Below are 18,444 nucleotides of genomic sequence, written 5' to 3'. Positions count from 1 at the left end.
GCCTGCGTTAGTTCTTATTCTTACTCCTGTTCTTCTCTTTCAGTTGGCCTGAGGTAGAAAAGAGGGCCTTAGGGATATGGACTATTTAATTTCCTTTTTTTTCCTTTGACTCAAACCTCATTTCTATGCACAGAGAATGTTTATGTTCTTCCTTATGATGATAGGTGGTATGGCAAAGCACAGCCCTCTCCTTCAGGGAGCTGGAAGAGATATGTTTTGGAAATAAAGGCGATATAAAAAAAGTTCACCTAGATTGTACCGTGGTTAGAGCACTGCTAGAATCAAGAAAGCCTGAGTTCACATCTAACCTCAGACACTAGCTATATGACCCAAGCAAGTCACTTAACCCCATCTACCTCAGTTTCTTCATCTGGAAAATGAGCTAAGAAGGAATTGGAAAAACACTTCAGTATTTTTGGTAAGAAAATCCCAAGAGTCACAAAATATTAAACACGATTGAAATGATAGAACAACAACAAAACAAAAGATATCAATGAAAGTATTTTTTAGAAAAAGAAAAGGAGGGAAAAGAGAAAATGTCTACTGAATCTTTCGCTCAGAAAGTTTCAACCGGGGAAAGGAAATTTTCTTGACACTGCCTTAGCTAACTATGAGGGTTCCCTGTGCTAGCACCAGCTCTACCCAAATATTTGTTTACAGTGTCAGTGTTTACCTCTCAGAAATTTGTTATTACTACATATCAGGGTTTGATTTATTGTTTTGTTCATTGTTTTGTCCCAGTGTCAGAAAGACCTGGGTTCAAAGCCAACCTCAGACAAGTAATAGCTGTGTGACCCTGGACATGTTTCTTAATCTTTGTTTGCCTCAGTTTCCTTATCCATAAAATGGTAATAAGAATAGCAACCTACCTCCCAGGGTGGCTGTCACAATCAAATGAGATAATAATTGTAAAGCTCTTGGCACAGTGGTTGGCACACAGTAAACTCTATAAATATTAACTCTTATTATTAGCTATCATTATTTTCTAGACTTAAGGTGTGTATGTCTATGCATTCTTTCACTCTCTTGTCTCTGCCTCCCCCAAACCTATTGTTAAAACTTTATTTGCTAGCACACACCTGCTTGCAGACCCCAGGGCAGGAGGAATGAACATTATGAGCCTTCTATAAATCAGCTTGTTTTATAGAGCTTCAGCAGCACAAAAGATATCAGATACCATATAGTCTTGTTTTCTACTTATTTTACAGATGGCACCAGCAAAGCAGAAAGAAAAGTCACTTAACCGTCATACCATTACATCTCAGGCTTGCGGGGAGCTTCCAAGGCCTGCAGCCCAAACTTTCCCTGATCAGAAGCCCCTTCCTCAGTATCCCTGAAAGGTAGTCAGAGGAATCTCTGTTTCAAGACCTGAGTCACTGGGAAAGTTAGTACCTCCTGCTACAGCTCTGACACTTTTTTGCATGACTTTCATTGCTAGGAATTTTCTCCTTGAATGGAGCTACAAATGGCCCCTCTGAGATGGCTGCTTCGTTTTCCTACTTTCCTACTTCTACTTTGGACCCAAAACAATAAATCAGATCTCTCACTCAACTATCTCATAACAGCCCTTCAAATGTTTAGAGACAGTGACCTTATTCCACCTGGAGTTTCTATTATATTGGCTAAATATCCTCACTTCTTTCAACTCTTTCAACTGCGTCTGATAGGGCAATAGAGGATGGCCTCCAATCTTCCCAGCACCTCATTACCTTCCTCTGAACACACTTCACCTTGTCAGAATCCTTCAGGAAACAGCAGAGCCATCATAGCCCTCATTCTGAAATCCATACCTCTATTAATGCAGCCTAAGGATACATTCTGGTAGGGAGGTGGCACAATAGAGAGAATGCCAGGTCTAGAATCAGGAAGACTTATCTTCAAGTAGTGGGGTGTGGGGTCCCCTAGAGGGATCCCAGGCCAGAAAGAGTACATGAGGAACTCCTGGGTCCCTGAGTCAATCCAGATAAGGAGGGTACTCCCACAATATTCACAAGCTCAAATCTAAATACACTTAATAATTGTGTGATCCTGGGCAAGTCACTTAACCCCATCTGCCTCAGTTCCTCATCTGTAAATTGAGATTCTGAAAAATATGGCAAAACACTTCAGGATTAAACCACAAATATGGTCACAAAGAGCCAGGCATGACTGAAGAACCACAAAGATACATAATGCTCTGGGTATAAAGAGAAATTCAGGAGTTCAAAATGCCATCAGACTCTGGCTTGCTCTCCTGAGTCCCAAGAAGCTGAGTTTACTCCCCTACACTGAAGTCACCTGCAACTGGAGAGAGAAAGGAGGGTGGTGAAGATGATATGGAAGCTAGTTGTAATTTTGGTGATGTTTCCATTTTGTCCAAAGGTAGGGAAAAAGGAGGAGCCTGGAGAAACCAACTACCCTCCTTTCCCTTGCATCTTGTACCTTGGAGAGACCTAAGGGACTAACTCTTTCCACTCTACCCCTCAATTTAACAGACTAGGCCAGAATAGGTGTCCTTTATGCAGAAGCCCGTATAAGTCGAAGAAAGGAAGTCAGGCAGACAGGGAGGAAGGAAGGAAGGAAGGAAGGAAGGAAGGAAAGAAAAAATCATTTATTCAGTACCTAATGATATATAGTATAGGCAGTATAGGATCTTCTAGATACCCCAAAACCCCAAAAGTGTCCCAGGTCAAGAAGTACATAAAAGATTGATTATTCCTTGCATATTCCTGTGTTGCTATCAGAAGATGACTCTGGCCTCTCCCCTCATTCTTGATGAGCCTAGATAAGTACTTCTGCTCTTGTCCCTGATGAGCATCTACTTTATATCTCACATATTTAGTTATCCTCTACACTAAAGCGTTCACCCTCTTTTGACTTTTAGGCATGACACAACCACATGACCCATCTTGGGTTCCAGAAACCCATTAACATAGCATTTTCATCCCATCTCTAGTCATGTAGGCCCTGTTGTTGAAAGGTCATAAAGAGCCAAGAATCCATCTCTTCTGAGAGACAGTCTTCCACATGTACTCTGTCTCCCAGCCATCTAACATTGCTTCCAAATTAATAAATGTCTCTATTTATTTTTAAGCTGATTTCTGGAGTCTTGGATTTTTGCAAAGGGTACCTGTCCTGAACAAAGAGTTTTACCTTAAACGTCTTCCAAATCACCTGCTTTGTGCATGGCTTTTTGCTAAATGCTTAGAAATATTTCTTCATTTGATCCTCAGAACAACCTTGAGAGGAAGATGCCATTGTTATCCCCGTCGTACAGTTAATGAAATTGAAACAGTTTATGTGATTTCCCAAGGTCAACGTAGCTAATAAGTTTCTGATCTGAGTTAAGGTCTTCCTGGCTTTAGGCCAAGCATTCTCCCCACTGTACCACCCAAAGAAAGCCAGTGCTGAATATGTGAAAAGTCCTAGAATATAAAATTTCAGACCTGGACATTGTAGAAGAGAATAATATCAGTACATGCCTGAAAATTATTCTATTAAGTTACCAACCTTATTTTCCTAAAAGCTTAGATCCAACTATGTCACTCAATAAACGCCCATGGCTTCCTACAACCTCTAGGATCAAATATAAAATGTTCCATTTGGTATGCAAAGCCCTTACGAACCAAACCCCCAACCTACTTCCATCTTCTTATGTTTCATTCTGATGCATAATCTTATAGTGACACCTGTCTCCTAGCTGTTCCACTAACAAGATAATCTATCTCTAGGCTCTGGGAATGTTTCATGACTGTCTCATGCCCAGAATGCTCTCCATCCTCATCTCCATCTCCAGGCTTCCCTAGCTTCCTCCAAATTCCAACAAAAATCTCATCTTTTATAGAAGCTTTTCCCAACCCTATTAATTTCAGCACTTTCCATCTTTTAATACTATTTTGTTAATTCTGTATATAGCTTGTTTGTACTTATATATTTGCTTGATATCTCTCCTATAAATTGTAAGCTCATTGAAAACAGAGACTGTCTTTTCCATCTTTTTTGTCCCAAGTGTTTCAAAAGTGGAAGACATATAATAGGAGCTTAATAAATGCTAGTGCCAAATCTGGAAGGGGCCTCATGGAATAGAATTTAAGATTTAATAATTGGAAGCAACCTTGAGGTTATAAACAACTATTTTACAGGAGAAAACTATGACTTTGAGAAATTAAGGGAGGAAACATAGTTAAAGTGGGAAACAGTATGTTTATGAGATGAGAGATCAAGATGGTTGTCCAGCTTAGTAAGAGCTAGTTGCACAACTAGCTTTTAGGCAATTTCCTTTTTCCTTCAGTTGCAATTTTCCTTTTTCCTTGGTGACCTCATCATAACAAAGATATTGGAGTGGCTAACCATTTCTTTTTTCCATATCATTTTACCCTGAAGAAAGCGAAGTCAACAGGGTTAAGACTTGCCCAGAGTCACAGAGCTAATAAATGTTTCAGTCCATATTTGAACTCAGGAAGATGAGTCTTCCTTACTTCAAGCCTGATGTATCTATCCACTGTATCACCAAGCTCTTTCTGGGCCTCAGTTTTTCATTTGTAAAATAGAGAACTTAAACAACATTCACATTGAGTCTAACTATGGAAATTCCCTCAAAAACAGGGATCCAATGGGATTGAGTGTCTTTTGAACTTGGAACCCTTTGGGGCACCATTTTCAGGCTATGTGAAGAAGAGCTGCTGAGCCAAACTTCCTTTGTCTCTACTCATCCCTAATGCAAGCCCTTAGAATAGGACTTCAGGGCAAATGGAAGAAGATGTGGATCTGCTAATACTTACTGGAATTACCCTGAATATCTATGGCATCAATTCAAATTTTTCTAATTATGTGAGCATTCTGTGAATGCCTCCACCATGAGAAACTCTGAATTCACTCATGCTCTTTTAGGTGGAACGACTATAAGACTCTTTCCCCAAATCAGCAACATTTCCAGATGTCTATAGATTGTCTTATTTGATGACATTTAATGTCTGTTTGTACTAAGAGAATAAGAAGTATGGTACCAGTAACTTCAGATACACTGGTAGTGGAGGTTTAAAGAGAGAAAGGACTCTCTGGACACCCCTTCTCCCCACATGGATATTAGTAATGATCTCATCCAAAAACAACTTTAAAAACATTCATTTGGCTGTGGAGTGGGGGCAGGTGCCATCCTGAATAGATCTCTGAAATTGTGCTTGGTTTCTTGGATGCATGCCAGGTTTACTCACTTACTTTCCCAGGATGTTATTCATTTTTTCCCAATTCCCTTTTCCTTTTCTTCACGGATAGGGGATGGGCAGGAAGGAATGTTTCCCTTAATATATATGACACTCCCCTGGAGCAGCTAGGTAGGAAAGGGAATAATACAAGGGCTTAAAGACAGAAAGATATCCTCCTGAGTTTAAATCTGGTATCAGACAACTACTGGCTATGTGACATTGGGCAAGCCATTTCACCCTATTTTCCTCAGTTTCATCATCTGGATAATGAACTGGAGAAGGAAGTAGCAGAACATTTTATTATCTTTGCCAAGAAAACCCCAAATGGGCTCATGAAGGCTTAGACATGATTGAACAACAATATCAAAATTACATGGGATTATAATTATTAGCTCACTATAAATCTTAGGAGCAATATGGTGGCACCCTAAATCCATTTGGTTTTCTTCTCTTTGGCTTTCAGGAGATCATTAAATGAAAACTTTTCGGTTTAGTTATGATTTCCCTGAGTCCCAGTTGGAAACAATTCCAAATACTTAGGTAAACTTTCAACAAAATTCATATTCATGTCTTAATGTTAACCTTGGGATCTATGAGGTTGAAATAAAATTCAGTTTACTAGAAACATTTGGGAAAGGAATATTTAATTGTTTTAGATTGTCTATGAGTAGACAGGTATTGGGAAGGCAAATCTGAAGAAAAAACTTATTTTTCTTGTGACTTGTCAGAGCTGGAACTCCTCTTTTATGATGCCCATAAGGTTAAGGCTTTTGCTTGAATTTTCTCTCACTGCCATAGCTTGGTCCTTCTCTTCCTCCAGGCTTCCTTTAGCATGCAGCCCCACAGAATCTCTTCTTTCCCATTCTGAGAAAGTTTCTCCAGTAGACATGAGTGGAGTGACTCAGCCTATCATAAACTGACCCAAGCTAGTACCCTCTGTTCTGATTGTTTGATTAAGTCTAAAGAAGCCTTATTTGCAGCAGATGGAGATAGCAGATTAATAGAAGCATTATGGCAATTAATATTAAATTATGTTAGAGTTTTCAATGGGATTGTCTTGGCCTCCTCTTTACAAATAGATCAGAGGGCTAGATCCAGGAGGACTCTCTGATGTCATTCAATCTTGATTTCCTTTCTTATGTATGAGAAATAAAATGGATATAAAAGGAAAGATTTAAAAATATAGTTTTAAAAGATATTAATAGCCATTAGAAAAAATGAGGCCACGTGCCATGTTAAGAGTTTGTTTGAAAGACCAGCCATTACCTCCATCACTATGGTGATTCAGCCAGAAAAGAAAGTGTGCCTTTCCAGGAACTTCCTTTTTATTCTTCTCTCTATGTTATTACACTTCCTGTTTACATGATTACACAGGAGGAATCATGGGAAATGTAGTTTGAAAGATACCTAAATGTCCATAGAAAATTTAGATCAGGGACCTCAAAATTAGTTCAAGGACAACCAAATTAAGTGATTACTTGGGGAGACTAGGCACCCAAGGATCATCAGGGGGGATTGTGTAAATGGAATTAATTCAGGCTTAGTCATTCTTTAGACTTTAGCCACCAGGAATAATGTAACCACACACAACTTGGAATTAAGTGGGGATGAACACAACTACAAAACACTTTCTAAACAATTAAAACTAGATCTAAACAATTGGGAAAAAATTGGTTACTCATGGGTATGATGAGCTAACATAATAAAATGACCATTCTACCCAAATTAATTTACCTATTTATTGCCATACCTATCAAACTACCAAAAAACTTTTTTACTGAATTAGAAAAAACTAACAAAGTTCATTTGGAAGAACAAAAGATCAAGAATATAAAGGGAAATAATAAAAAAGAAAAACAATGCGAAGGAAGGTGGCCTAGCAGTACCAGATATTAAACTGTATTATAAAGCAGTAGTCATCAGAACAATATGGTACTGCCTAAGAGACAGAAGGGAGGTTCAGTGGAATAGACTTGGGGTAAGTGACATCAGCAAGACAGTGTATGATAAACCCAAAGAGCCCAACTTTTGGAATAAAAATCCACTATTTGACAAAATCTGTTGGGAAAATTGGAAAATAATATGGGAGAGATTAGGTTTAGATAAACATCTCACACCCTACACCAAGATAAATTCAGAATAGATTAATGACTTGAATATAAAGAAGGAAACTATAAGAAAATTATGTGAACATAGAATAGTATACCTGTCAAATCTATGGGAAAGGGAAGATTTTAAAACCAAGTAAGAGTTAGAGAAAATTACAACATGTAAAATAAATAATTTTGATTATATTAAATTAAAAAGTTTTTGTACAAGGGAAAACAAGGCAACCAAAATCATAAGGGAAACAGCAAATTGGGAAAAATCTTTATAACAAAAAACTCTGACAGGTCTAATTACTCAAATATACAAGGAGTTAAATCAATTACATAAAAAAAAATAAAGCCATTCCCCAATTGATAAATTGGCATGGGACATGAATAGGCAATTTTCAGATGAAGAAATCAAAACTATCAATAACCACATGTGAAAGTGTTCTAAATCTCTAATAATTAGAGAAATGCAAATCAAAACAACTCTGAGATATCATCTCACATCTAGCAGATTGGCTAAAATGATAGAAGGGGAGAGTAATGAATGTTGGAGGGGTTGTGGCAAAATGGGGACGTTAATGCATTGCTGTTGGAGTTGTGAACTGATCTCTAAAAGACTGCCTGCCCTTCGATCCAGCCATACCATTGCTGGGTTTCTACCTCAAAGAGGTCATAGATAAATAGACTTCTACAAAAATATTTAAAGCTGTACTTTTTGTGGTGGCAAAAAAAAAACAACTGGAAAACAAGGGTATGCCATTCAATTGGGGAATGGCTGAACAAATTGTGGTATATGCTGGTAAAGGAATACTATTGTGCTCAAAGGAATAATAAACTGGAGGAATTCCATGTGAACTGGAAAGACCTCCAGGAATTGCTGCAGAGTAAAAGGATCAGAACCAGAAGAGCATTTTATACAGATACTGATACATTGTGGTAAAATAGATTGTAATGGACTTCTGTACTAGCAGCAATGCAATGACCCAGGACAATTCTGAGGGATTTATGGAAAAGAACACTACCCACATTCAGAGGAAGAACTACAGAAGTGGAAACACAGAAGAAAAATAACTTCTTGAACACATGGGTTGATGCGGACACAATTGGGGATGGAGATTTGAAATGACCTCACCAATGCAACTATCGATAATATGGAAATGTCTTGATTGATGACACATGTTTTAACCAGGGAACTGTGGGTTGGATACGGGGGTGAGGGGGTGACAGGAGGGGTTAAAGGGAAAGTAAAAACATGAATCATATAACAATGGAAAATTTTTTTAAAAAATAAAATATTTAAATCTTTAAAAAAGTGGAGAAGGGAAAATATTCCATGTAGCAGAAATACTAAGAGAGAATACTCAGATGTGAGATATCTGGAGTGAAGAGGACCTAGAACATAATCATGAGGGACAACTGCAACAACTAGATGGCATTGATATGCAGGTACAGCCTTCCCCTAGACACTCCAAAACCCCAGATTGTGTGCCAGATCAGAGTGTACATAAAAAACTCTTTTTTCCTTGCATTCCTTCAGTGCTAGGGAAGGTAACTTTGAGCTAAGATGAAGATCCCCTCTGGCCTCTCCTCTCATTCTTGATGAGCACAGATAGGCACCTCCCAGCCTGCTCCTGAAAAACGTCTATTTTATACCCCCAATATCTGATTATCTTCTAAACTGAACAGTTCACCCCCTTTTGACTTTGAGACATAGGACATAACCACATGACCCATCAGGGGTTCCAGATACCCAGTAACATGCCATCAATGTCCTGTCTCTAGTCAGGTACACCCTGTTGTAGAAAGGGTATAAAAAGTCCAGAACACATCTCCTCTAGGAGGCCTCAATCCACCTCCTCCACCTCCATCAGCCATCCAATTTGACTTAAGTATTTGACTTACATTCAAATCAATAAATATATTTTTTTAAGTTAGCTATTGGAGACTGTCATTCTTGACAAGGGCAACCTGTCTTGATCCAGGGTTTTACCTTAAAGCTTTCCCACAACAGCATGATATGGTGGAGGATCCAGTAAAGGAAACAGAAAAATAATATATACTCTATTCCACCATCTATAGGAAGGAAATGAAGGATTGGCATCATATTAATAAGGGATCTCAATCTCCTTTTGATGTTAATGGAGGCTGGCAGGAACAACAAGCTTTGGGATAGTCTCAGTCCAAGAACCTCCTTGGATTTGGCTCCAGAATTGGACAGGAGTGAGCTTCTCCACCTCTACTCGCTTTGAGATCTCTGGTCCAAACCCCTCCTCTGAGTATTCTCCTTCCCATGAAACTTTGCTACCCTCAAACTGAAAATTCTGTCACTCAGCTGCATGCAACATTCCAAGTGGTTGCTTTTTTCCAAACCTACCTTTACTATACCATCTTGTGTTTTCCCCGTGCCTTCCACTCAACTGATAATAGCTTCCCAAACATTCCAAACCCATCAGAGAGAGCACCTAAGACATCTCGATGCTGAACAGGTGATGTTAAGTAGGACACAGGAGAGAATATACCACGTGGGCACTGAGGGGTATTTGTAATACCAGAAAATTCTTTGTACATAAGGGAAATTCTATAACCTCTTGTCCCATTTCTCTTTTTTGTGGCCTAAAGTTCACTTTATGAAGTGTAGACCCTTAAAACACACCTCCACCTGAAAGGCTACCTGCCTTCTCAATGCCCCTTTTTAGGGTTTTTAGTGTGAAATACCCCAAAACACCCAAGGGAAAAATATTCGGGAAAGGCAGAGATTTTCCAAGAATGGAAGGAGGCAATCTCTCAGATGCTCAGTAAATCTAGCAACATTATTCTCTTCTATTACTATTTCCTTCCTGATGTACACATTATTTGCATCATCCTCAAATAAACACTTTCATGCCTTGAGATGAATGGAATATGAATTTCCAGTTCTTTGATTGATGAACAGTCTTCTCTTTCCCACAAAAAATTTGCTCTCTCACCACACTGGCAATACCTCTACTGCGTCACATGTAAAGTTCTTTTAATATACCGTGGACAATTTATACAGGCTAAATGACTTAGAAAGGGAAGTTAGCTTCTATTTTATCATTTTCTCCCTATTCTTGGGTTTCTACAATCTGTTTTCTATTTTTTCCTCTATTCTCTGGCTTGAGATAATTTTCAGAATGGAAAACAGGAATAAAAGAACAATGAGCAGATAAACCTCCTCTTCATTATAGCTGCCACTTCCACCCAATGAATAGGACTTTTCCTTTTTTAGATTGTTTTCTTGATCCCAACATAGCTAAAATGACCCCTTTTGTTGGCCTTTACATCCTTCCTCAATTGAAGATCCTTCTGAATTTTAGAGAATTTAGTGCCATCTTTCAAAATACTGTCACTCATATTCATCCTCAAATTGATCCTCAATTCCCGATTGTAATAAATGGCCCAGATGGAGATGTTATAAGAGAGGAGAAAGAGAGTGGTCTGTGTGGTAACTCTCTCCCCTCCACAGCCCTGGGGCCAAAAATTACTGAGGAGAATTAAGGCAGTATCACGCCAATACTGGGTAATGTAGATGATCGTGTGGCCCATCAAAGAGTTGAGGGGAAGGCTTTCCTACAAGAAGAGGTAAGTGGTACCCCAATCCAGTCTTGAACTAAACATAGGGTGGTCTGACTCAAAGATGGAGTCATCCTGACCAAGCTGTGGTTTCCCTCTCCCTTCTTGTCTCCCAAGTACTCAAGAAAGCTATATGGCTGCTAGTTGTATTTTATTATTAATACTCAGGGATTGTGGAGAGAGGTGATGGGCAGAGGGATTGGGTGTGCCCTCTCAAATTAAACCTATGGGGTCCTTCACTTAGGGTGGAACTAAGACAGTTCCAACCACTAAGCTTATATACCCTCCCTTCCCCTTCTATTCTTATTCCTAATCTTCTATGATTATAGTTTTGCCAAAAAGGGTCTCTCTGAAAGGATGGGTAAGGAATGAGGGAGTTAGGAGAGCTGTGCTCCCAGTGCAGTCCAAATATCAATTGAAAGGTTGAAATAGTCTTGAAGGATGAGCAGTGTCTCAATGGCTGTGAACTGGGAATCAGAATTATCAATCTCTAAGGGAAAGATCTTCAGGAAGGCCTTTGGTTGGATCAGAGCTGGTTTTTCTGCCTCCTCTCTACTAATAGCCCCCAAACTGAAGAAATTCCCAGAATCCCCTGCTGGTTCCTACTGCCAACAACTGTCTTCTCCTATTTTGGTTCAACCTCTTTCATCAAAATTCCATCCTTACACTTTCCTTGGGGGAAAGCTAGGTGGCTCAGCAGATTAAGAGCCAGGCATAGAGATGGGAGATCCTGGGTTCAAATCTAGCCTGAGATACTTTCTAGTTCTGGTGCCAGGATATAGAATATAAATATAGAGCCAGGATTCCTGGGATCCTGGCCAAATTACTTAAATCCCATTGCCTAGCCCTTACTGCTTTTCTGCCTTAGAACCACTACACAATATTAATTCGAAGAAGGAAGGCAAGGATTTTTTAAAAATACCTTTTCTTGAAAGTAATAAATATTGTAGGGGATGTGGCAAAACTGGGACATTAATGCATTGCTGGTGGAGGTGTGCTTTGATCCAACCATTCTGGATAGCAACTTGGAACTATGCCCAAAGGGAGCTAAAAGACCTTTTGTCTTTTGATCCAGCCATACCACTGCTGGTTTTGTACCCCAAAGAGATCATAGTAAAAACACTCATACAAAAATAGTTATAGCCATGCTTTTTGTGGTGGCAAAAAATTGGGCAATGAGGGTATGCCCTTCAATTTGGGAATAGCTGAACAAACTGTGGCATCTGGTGGTAATGGAATACTATTGTGCTGAAAGGAATAATGACCTCCAGGAATTGATGCAAAGTGAAAAGAGCAGAACCAGGAAAACATTATACATAGAGACGAATACACTGTGGCGCAATCTAATGCTGCTCTACTAGCAGCAATGCAATGAACCAGGACAATTCTGAGGAACTTATGAAAAAGAGCAACACTATCCACATCCAGAGAAAGAACTGTGGGAGTAGGAGCACAGGAGAAAAACAACTGCCTGATCACATGAGTTGGTGGGGATATTCCTAGGGATGTAGACTTTAAAGAAGCACCCTAGTACAAATATCAATAATATGGAAATAGGTCTTGATCAATGACACATGAAAAACCCAGTGGGATTGTGTGTTGGCTCTGTGAGGGGTGGGGGTAGGTGAGGGAAAGAACATGAATCTTGAAGCCATGTAAAAATATTCTAAATTAATTAAATAAAATTGTCCTACTTAAAAAAAAAAAAACAACCTTTTCTTGCTTCCATCATTATACCTATCTAGCTATGTAGCCTTGGATGAATCATGTGACCTCTTTTTATCTCAGTTTCCTCAACTGTAAAATGGAGGTCATGATTACAAATACTTTTTAAAGTTGTTGTAAAGATCAAAAGAGAAAATATTTGGAAAGTGTTTACTGTAGTTCCTGGTAATTATTATGTCCTGCATTAATGCTACATATTATTATTATTATAAATTTAAAATTAAAAAAGAATCTAAATCATTCCATAAGTTTTTTATGTAGTTACTCTGTTTTACATACTATTAACTCTATATATTTACCCTGTTTTAAATAGTTACATTGCTCTTTTAGGAAGCCATTTCCTGAAGGTGTTTGTCTTTAAAATTGGAGTCTTGATGATCCCCATTCACCTCCCCTTAGTTCCATTTCTACATTGAACTTTAGAACATAGGAATCAAACTATTATTTCTCTAAATGCTTTGAAATATTCCCTTCCCAAAAATAGAATGTATTTCAGACTATACCCACATTCTCTGTCCTCAGTCCCACATTCTACAATGGAATGGTAACATGGTCCCAAGATTCTGATGATTCCTTCTTCAGTGACTAGTGTCTCCATGTTGTAGTATCAATTCTAGAATACCTGTTCCCTTTCATTCCTTCTTCCCCCGAGGCAGTCTAATCCCATTTGATCTTAATCCCCAGTAAAAGATGAGTACAGGGATCAAGAAACAGTGGGAGTAATTAGCAACACTTTATGGACAAGATGTTAGCAATAAGCACTGAAGAAATAAAGTATACCTCTGTGTTCTTTTACTTGTTATTTATGATTGTTAAAATTCAGAGTGAAAAAATTTTTGCACATTATTAAATTTTGCAAATGCCTCTGAATATTTCACTTGGTGTCAAATATGCCCTGGGAGAGGGGCAGTGAGAACTTGTGGTCAATTAGTATCTATCCTGATGGAGCTGTCCCGCACCTAGAAGAAATTCATGTCTGTGACTACTACAAGACAAAATCAAGAGACACTTGGGTGTCTGCACAAGAGATTGGCACAGACTTATCACTATGAGCTTTGTTTTTCTACTAAATTAACTTCAGTCAGGCAAGTTGTTCAGAGCATGAGCTGTATTTCTCTCTGCCTTGAACTTACAATCACCCCTTGCTAGAATGAAATGATCATTAAGGCAAGTCAAGAATGTGTCACTGTTCTGATTAGGAAGGAGGAGTTTGGCTTCTGGGTTAAGATGGTGGCAGAGTAAAAAGCAGTTGCTTAACCTCTCCTAACCGAAACATATAGGACTACTCAAGGAGTCATAAAAATAAATCTAGATGAATGAAGGAACCCCGCAACAGGGCGCAGCATTGAAGGTATGTGGAATCAGGGCATTTCCATGCTCTAATGGGGTGACATATAAATGCAAGCTTGGCAACCCCCTCCTCCCCCCCCCCCACACCACCTACAGGGCCAAGCCAGCACACAAGAGCTAGAGGAAATTTGGGCATGAATTAAGTCCTTGGCAGCTACCTGGGACCACCAGGGCCTGTTCCTGAGAGCAGCAAGACCTAAGACCCCAAGAGGCTAAAGAACGTGTGGACTTTGAAGACAGACCCTGAGTGTAGGCGAAGTCGTAGCTGCAGACACAGATTCTGAGCACAGGTGCGGACCGTGGGTGGGGACCCAGTGCAGAGGGGTGCATGACTGTGGAAGCAGTGCCCTGAGACTATTAAAGGAGCTTCAGGTACAGGAACAAGCAAGGGGACCACCAGGAGTCTTGACCCTGAGACAACTAGACCTGAGACCTCAGGAGCCTAAAGAGCATAGACAGACCCTGGGAGTGAGGATAAAACTGAGAAGGCACGCAGCTCATAATGGCAAGCCAGAGAAAAGAACCCAGAAGAGAAATTTCAAGAAGAAATCTTTAACATTCGACAACTTTTACACAGAAAAAATCCAGACAACAGAGCAAACAGCAGAGGAGAACAAACAAGTAATCATATCCAAACCTTCCCAAAAAATGAAAACTGGTCACAAGCTATTGAACAGTTCAAATCTGAGATTATGAGAAAGATGGAAGAGATCTGGCAAGAAAATAACAGTTTAAAAGGCAGAGTTTCGCTATTAGAAAGTGAGGCTCAGAAATCAAATGAATTAATAAGCAAATTGAAGAACAGAAATGACCAGCTGGCAGCCTTGAAGAACCAAACAGACCAGTTTCAAAAGGAAAATGAAAAGAATATAGCCAAAATCCAGTCTTTAAAGGCTAGAATTGGACAATTAGAAAAAGATGCCTCCAAATCAAAAGAATGGATAAGCAAATTGGAGACCAAAATCAAACAGCTGGAACATAGGATAGACCAAATTGAAAAGGAAAATCAAAAGAATATAGCAGAATACAAGTCTCTAAAGACAAGAATTGGGCAAGTAGAAGCCAATGATCTCTCAAGACAACAAAAGCAAATAAAGCAAAGTCAAAAGACTGATAAAATAGAAGGAAACATGAAATATCTCACTGAGAAATTGACAGGTCAAGAAAACAGGTCTAGAAGAGATAATTTGAGAATCATTGGCCTTCCTGAAAAAGCAGAAATAGAAATTTACACGCCATAATAAAGGAAATTATTCAGCAAAATTGCCCTGAAGTTCTACAAGAGGGCAATATAGACATTGAAAGGATCCATAGATTGCCCTCTACACTAAACCCTGAAAACACAACCCCCAGGAATATAATAGCCAAATTCAAGAGCTTCCAAGTAAAAGAAAAAAAATTTTACAAGAAGCCAGAAAGAGAAAGTTCAGATATCAAGGAGCAGCAATCAGGATCACACAGGATCTAGCAGCCTCCACACAAGAGTGCAAGGCATGGAATATGATATTCAGAAAAGCAAGAGAACTGGGTCTACAACCAAGGATCACCTACCCATCAAAACTGACTACATAACTCCAGGGGAAAGTTTGGGCATTAAAAAAGATAGAAGATTTCCAAGTATTTGCACATAAAAGGCCAGGACTAAATGGAAAGTTCAATATCCAACCACAAAAACCATGAGAAACATGAAAAGGTAAATAAGAAAGAGGGGAAAGAAAGAAAACTCTTATTTTTAAATTTGCCTCTTTAAGGGCTTCAATAAGAACTAATTATTTGTATTCCTATATGGAAAAATTTTATGTGTAATTCTCTGTAGTAAACTCTATTCACTATTATAGTATGCACTATTACAGTAATTAGAAGTATTATTCCTAGGGAGAGGTTGGAGTACTAAATGATCTAAGATGATATACTGGTGATGGAATATTATTATGCTAAAAGGAATAATAAACTGGAGGAATTCCATGTGAACTGGAAAGGCCTCCAGGAACTGATGCAGAGTGAAAGGAGCTGAGCCAAAAGAACATTGTACACAGAGACCAATACACTGTGGTAAAATAGAATGTAATGGACTTCTGTACTAGAAGCAATTGCAATACAATGATCTTTAACAATTCTGAGGGACTTATGGAAAAGAACCTCACCCACATTTAGAGGAAGAACCACAGGAGAGGAAACACAGAAGAAAAGCAACTGATTAAATACATGGGTTGAGGCGGACATGATTGGGGATGTAGACCCAAAACTACCACACCAATGCAACTATCAACAATTTGGAAATAAGTCTTGATTGATGACACATGTAAAAACCAGGGGAAATGCACACTGGCTATGGGGAGTGGGGCGAGGATGGGGGAGTGAAGAGGAAAATAAGAACATGAATCATGTAACCATTATAACTTTTCTATAAAAATAAAAAAATATATTATTAAAAAAAAGGAAGAGGGGGTAGCTCAGTGGATTGAGAGCCAGGCCTAGAGACAGGAGGTCCTAGGTTCGAATCCGGCCTCAGACACTTCCCAGCTGTGTAACCCTGGGCAAGTCACTTGACCCCCATTGCCTACCCTTACCAATCTTCCACTTATAAGTCAATATACAGAATTTAAGGGTTTAAAATAAAAAAAGGAAGAAAGAGTTCCAGGTTGGGAGGTGGGGGCATGGAGGAATTCAAGGGGAAGCTTAGAGAATCCAATGATATGTCCTCCTTTGAGATTAGAGAATACTTCCATGCTATTGTTGGGATTGACTTCCTAAACTTTTCCTTTCATCTTCTGGCTTTTCTTCATCCCTGACAATATATCATGTTGTGTTTTTTTTCTTTCTTATCTTAAGCAACATTTATTTAAGTCATGGAGATGAAATCATGTATTTCCTCTCATTTTAGTGCTACCTGTGTTAAAATTTCCTGAATCTCATCTCTTATACTTGCTGTGTGATCTCTGGCAAATCACCAAATATCTCTGATCATTCATTTGTTTGAAGATCTGTTAATATAAAATGAAGGCTTTGGTCTATTACAATGATGGTGAACCTGTGGCACAGTTGTCAAAGATGGCAAGCAGAGCATGTTCTGTGATCACTCAGCCTCCTCACCTCCCATTACTAGAAAGACAAAGGGACTAGGGTGGAGCTGTTCCCCTCCCCCTCTCCACTGAGCCTGATGACATTTTTTCACATGCCCCACCCATCTTCCCAGCAGCCAATGGGAACACAAATCAAGTAAGGTGGGTGGTTCAAAGGTAGCAGAGATGGAGGGGAGCAGAGTTGGAGCCACTCCTCTCCCCCTCTCTACTTTTGCTGAGGATATTCTTCACTTTACCTGCCCCTCTGCCTTGTAGCCCAATGGGAGAGCTTCCTCCCTCTCTTAGGTGGATTAAGGGGAGACAGAGCACTTGTGGGTGGAGGACCACTGCAGGTGGTCTCTGGGTGGGGGCCCCGCAGGCAGTCAGCCTGGAGTTTGGGGGTGAAGGAATGGTCCAACACTCCATCTCTTAAAGGTTCACCATCACCAGTCTATAAGGTTCCTTCCAGTTCTAAACTACTGAAATCCCTAGATTTCACCCCTCTGTAGGGCATGATTTTGAAAAACAGGGCAGGTGTAGCAGCTGGATATCTTAGTGGATTCAGAGTCAGTCCTAGAGGCAGGAGGTCTTGGGTTCAAATCTGGCCTCAGACATTTCCTAGCTGTGTGACCCTGGGCAAGTCACTTAACCCCCACTGTGTAAGCCTTACCATTTTTCTGCCTTGGAACCAATAGACTGTATTGATTCTAAGTTGGAGGATACAGGTTTAAAAAAGAAGACAATCCGGGATAGAGTGTGAGGCCTGGAATTATGATGCCTGGGTTTAAATCAGGCCTCAGATGCTTCTTAACTGGGAAAGTCATTTAATTCTGTTTCCCTAGCTCTCATCTTACTCTTAAAGTTATTACTAAAAAAGAAAGTAAGATTTCTTTTGTTTATTTTTTTAAAGAAAGACACTATGATACAATGTAAAGAGCAATGGACAGGCAGTGAAAAGAGGAATATTCCAATATTGATGTGTCACTAATTGACTATATGATTCTGGGCAAATCCCTCTGTTTCTGCAATTTTTAATCTCAGAGACTTTCCCAGAGAACTGTCAGATGATGTGTTACATGAACAATTGGGGTCAGGGGAAGGACTTGAACTGATCCAGAGGACAATACTCTAGCCACAAAGCTCTACTTGTCTTTTACTATCATATTTTCCAGAAGAAATCACATAAAGAGTAGCAATTAATCTCATGCATTTATTTAAAACTCAGGCAAGCTAAACATACTACCACACTAATGGGGGCTCCAGGATATTTTGGTTCCTCAGCATGGCCCATCTTTTTGGATGCGGACAGCAACATGTCTTTTCCTGGAAGAGAAGAGAAAGGAGATAGCACTGTGAATCACCTTAAATAAATAAATAGATAGATAGATAAATATATTAATATATATATATATATATATATATATATATATATATATA

General features: G+C 39.2%; 1 protein-coding gene across 1 annotated transcript in view; it reads right to left on the bottom strand.

Moving 5' to 3' along the window:
• Nucleotides 1-18,284: 18,284 nt before the first annotated feature.
• Nucleotides 18,285-18,444, bottom strand: part of LOC123235513 (serine protease inhibitor Kazal-type 1-like) — a 24,392-nt gene continuing 24,232 nt past the window's right edge. The window contains exon 4 of the mRNA XM_044661658.1: nt 18,285-18,330. Within this exon, the coding sequence (XP_044517593.1) occupies nt 18,285-18,330 (46 nt within the window). The remainder of the gene's footprint in view (nt 18,331-18,444) is intronic.

Source organism: Gracilinanus agilis, chromosome 2, assembly GCF_016433145.1.
Source record: "Gracilinanus agilis isolate LMUSP501 chromosome 2, AgileGrace, whole genome shotgun sequence".
Lineage (NCBI taxonomy): Eukaryota > Metazoa > Chordata > Mammalia > Didelphimorphia > Didelphidae > Gracilinanus > Gracilinanus agilis.
The sequence above is the reverse complement of the archived record's forward strand: the minus strand, read 5'-3'. Positions and strand labels throughout refer to the sequence as shown.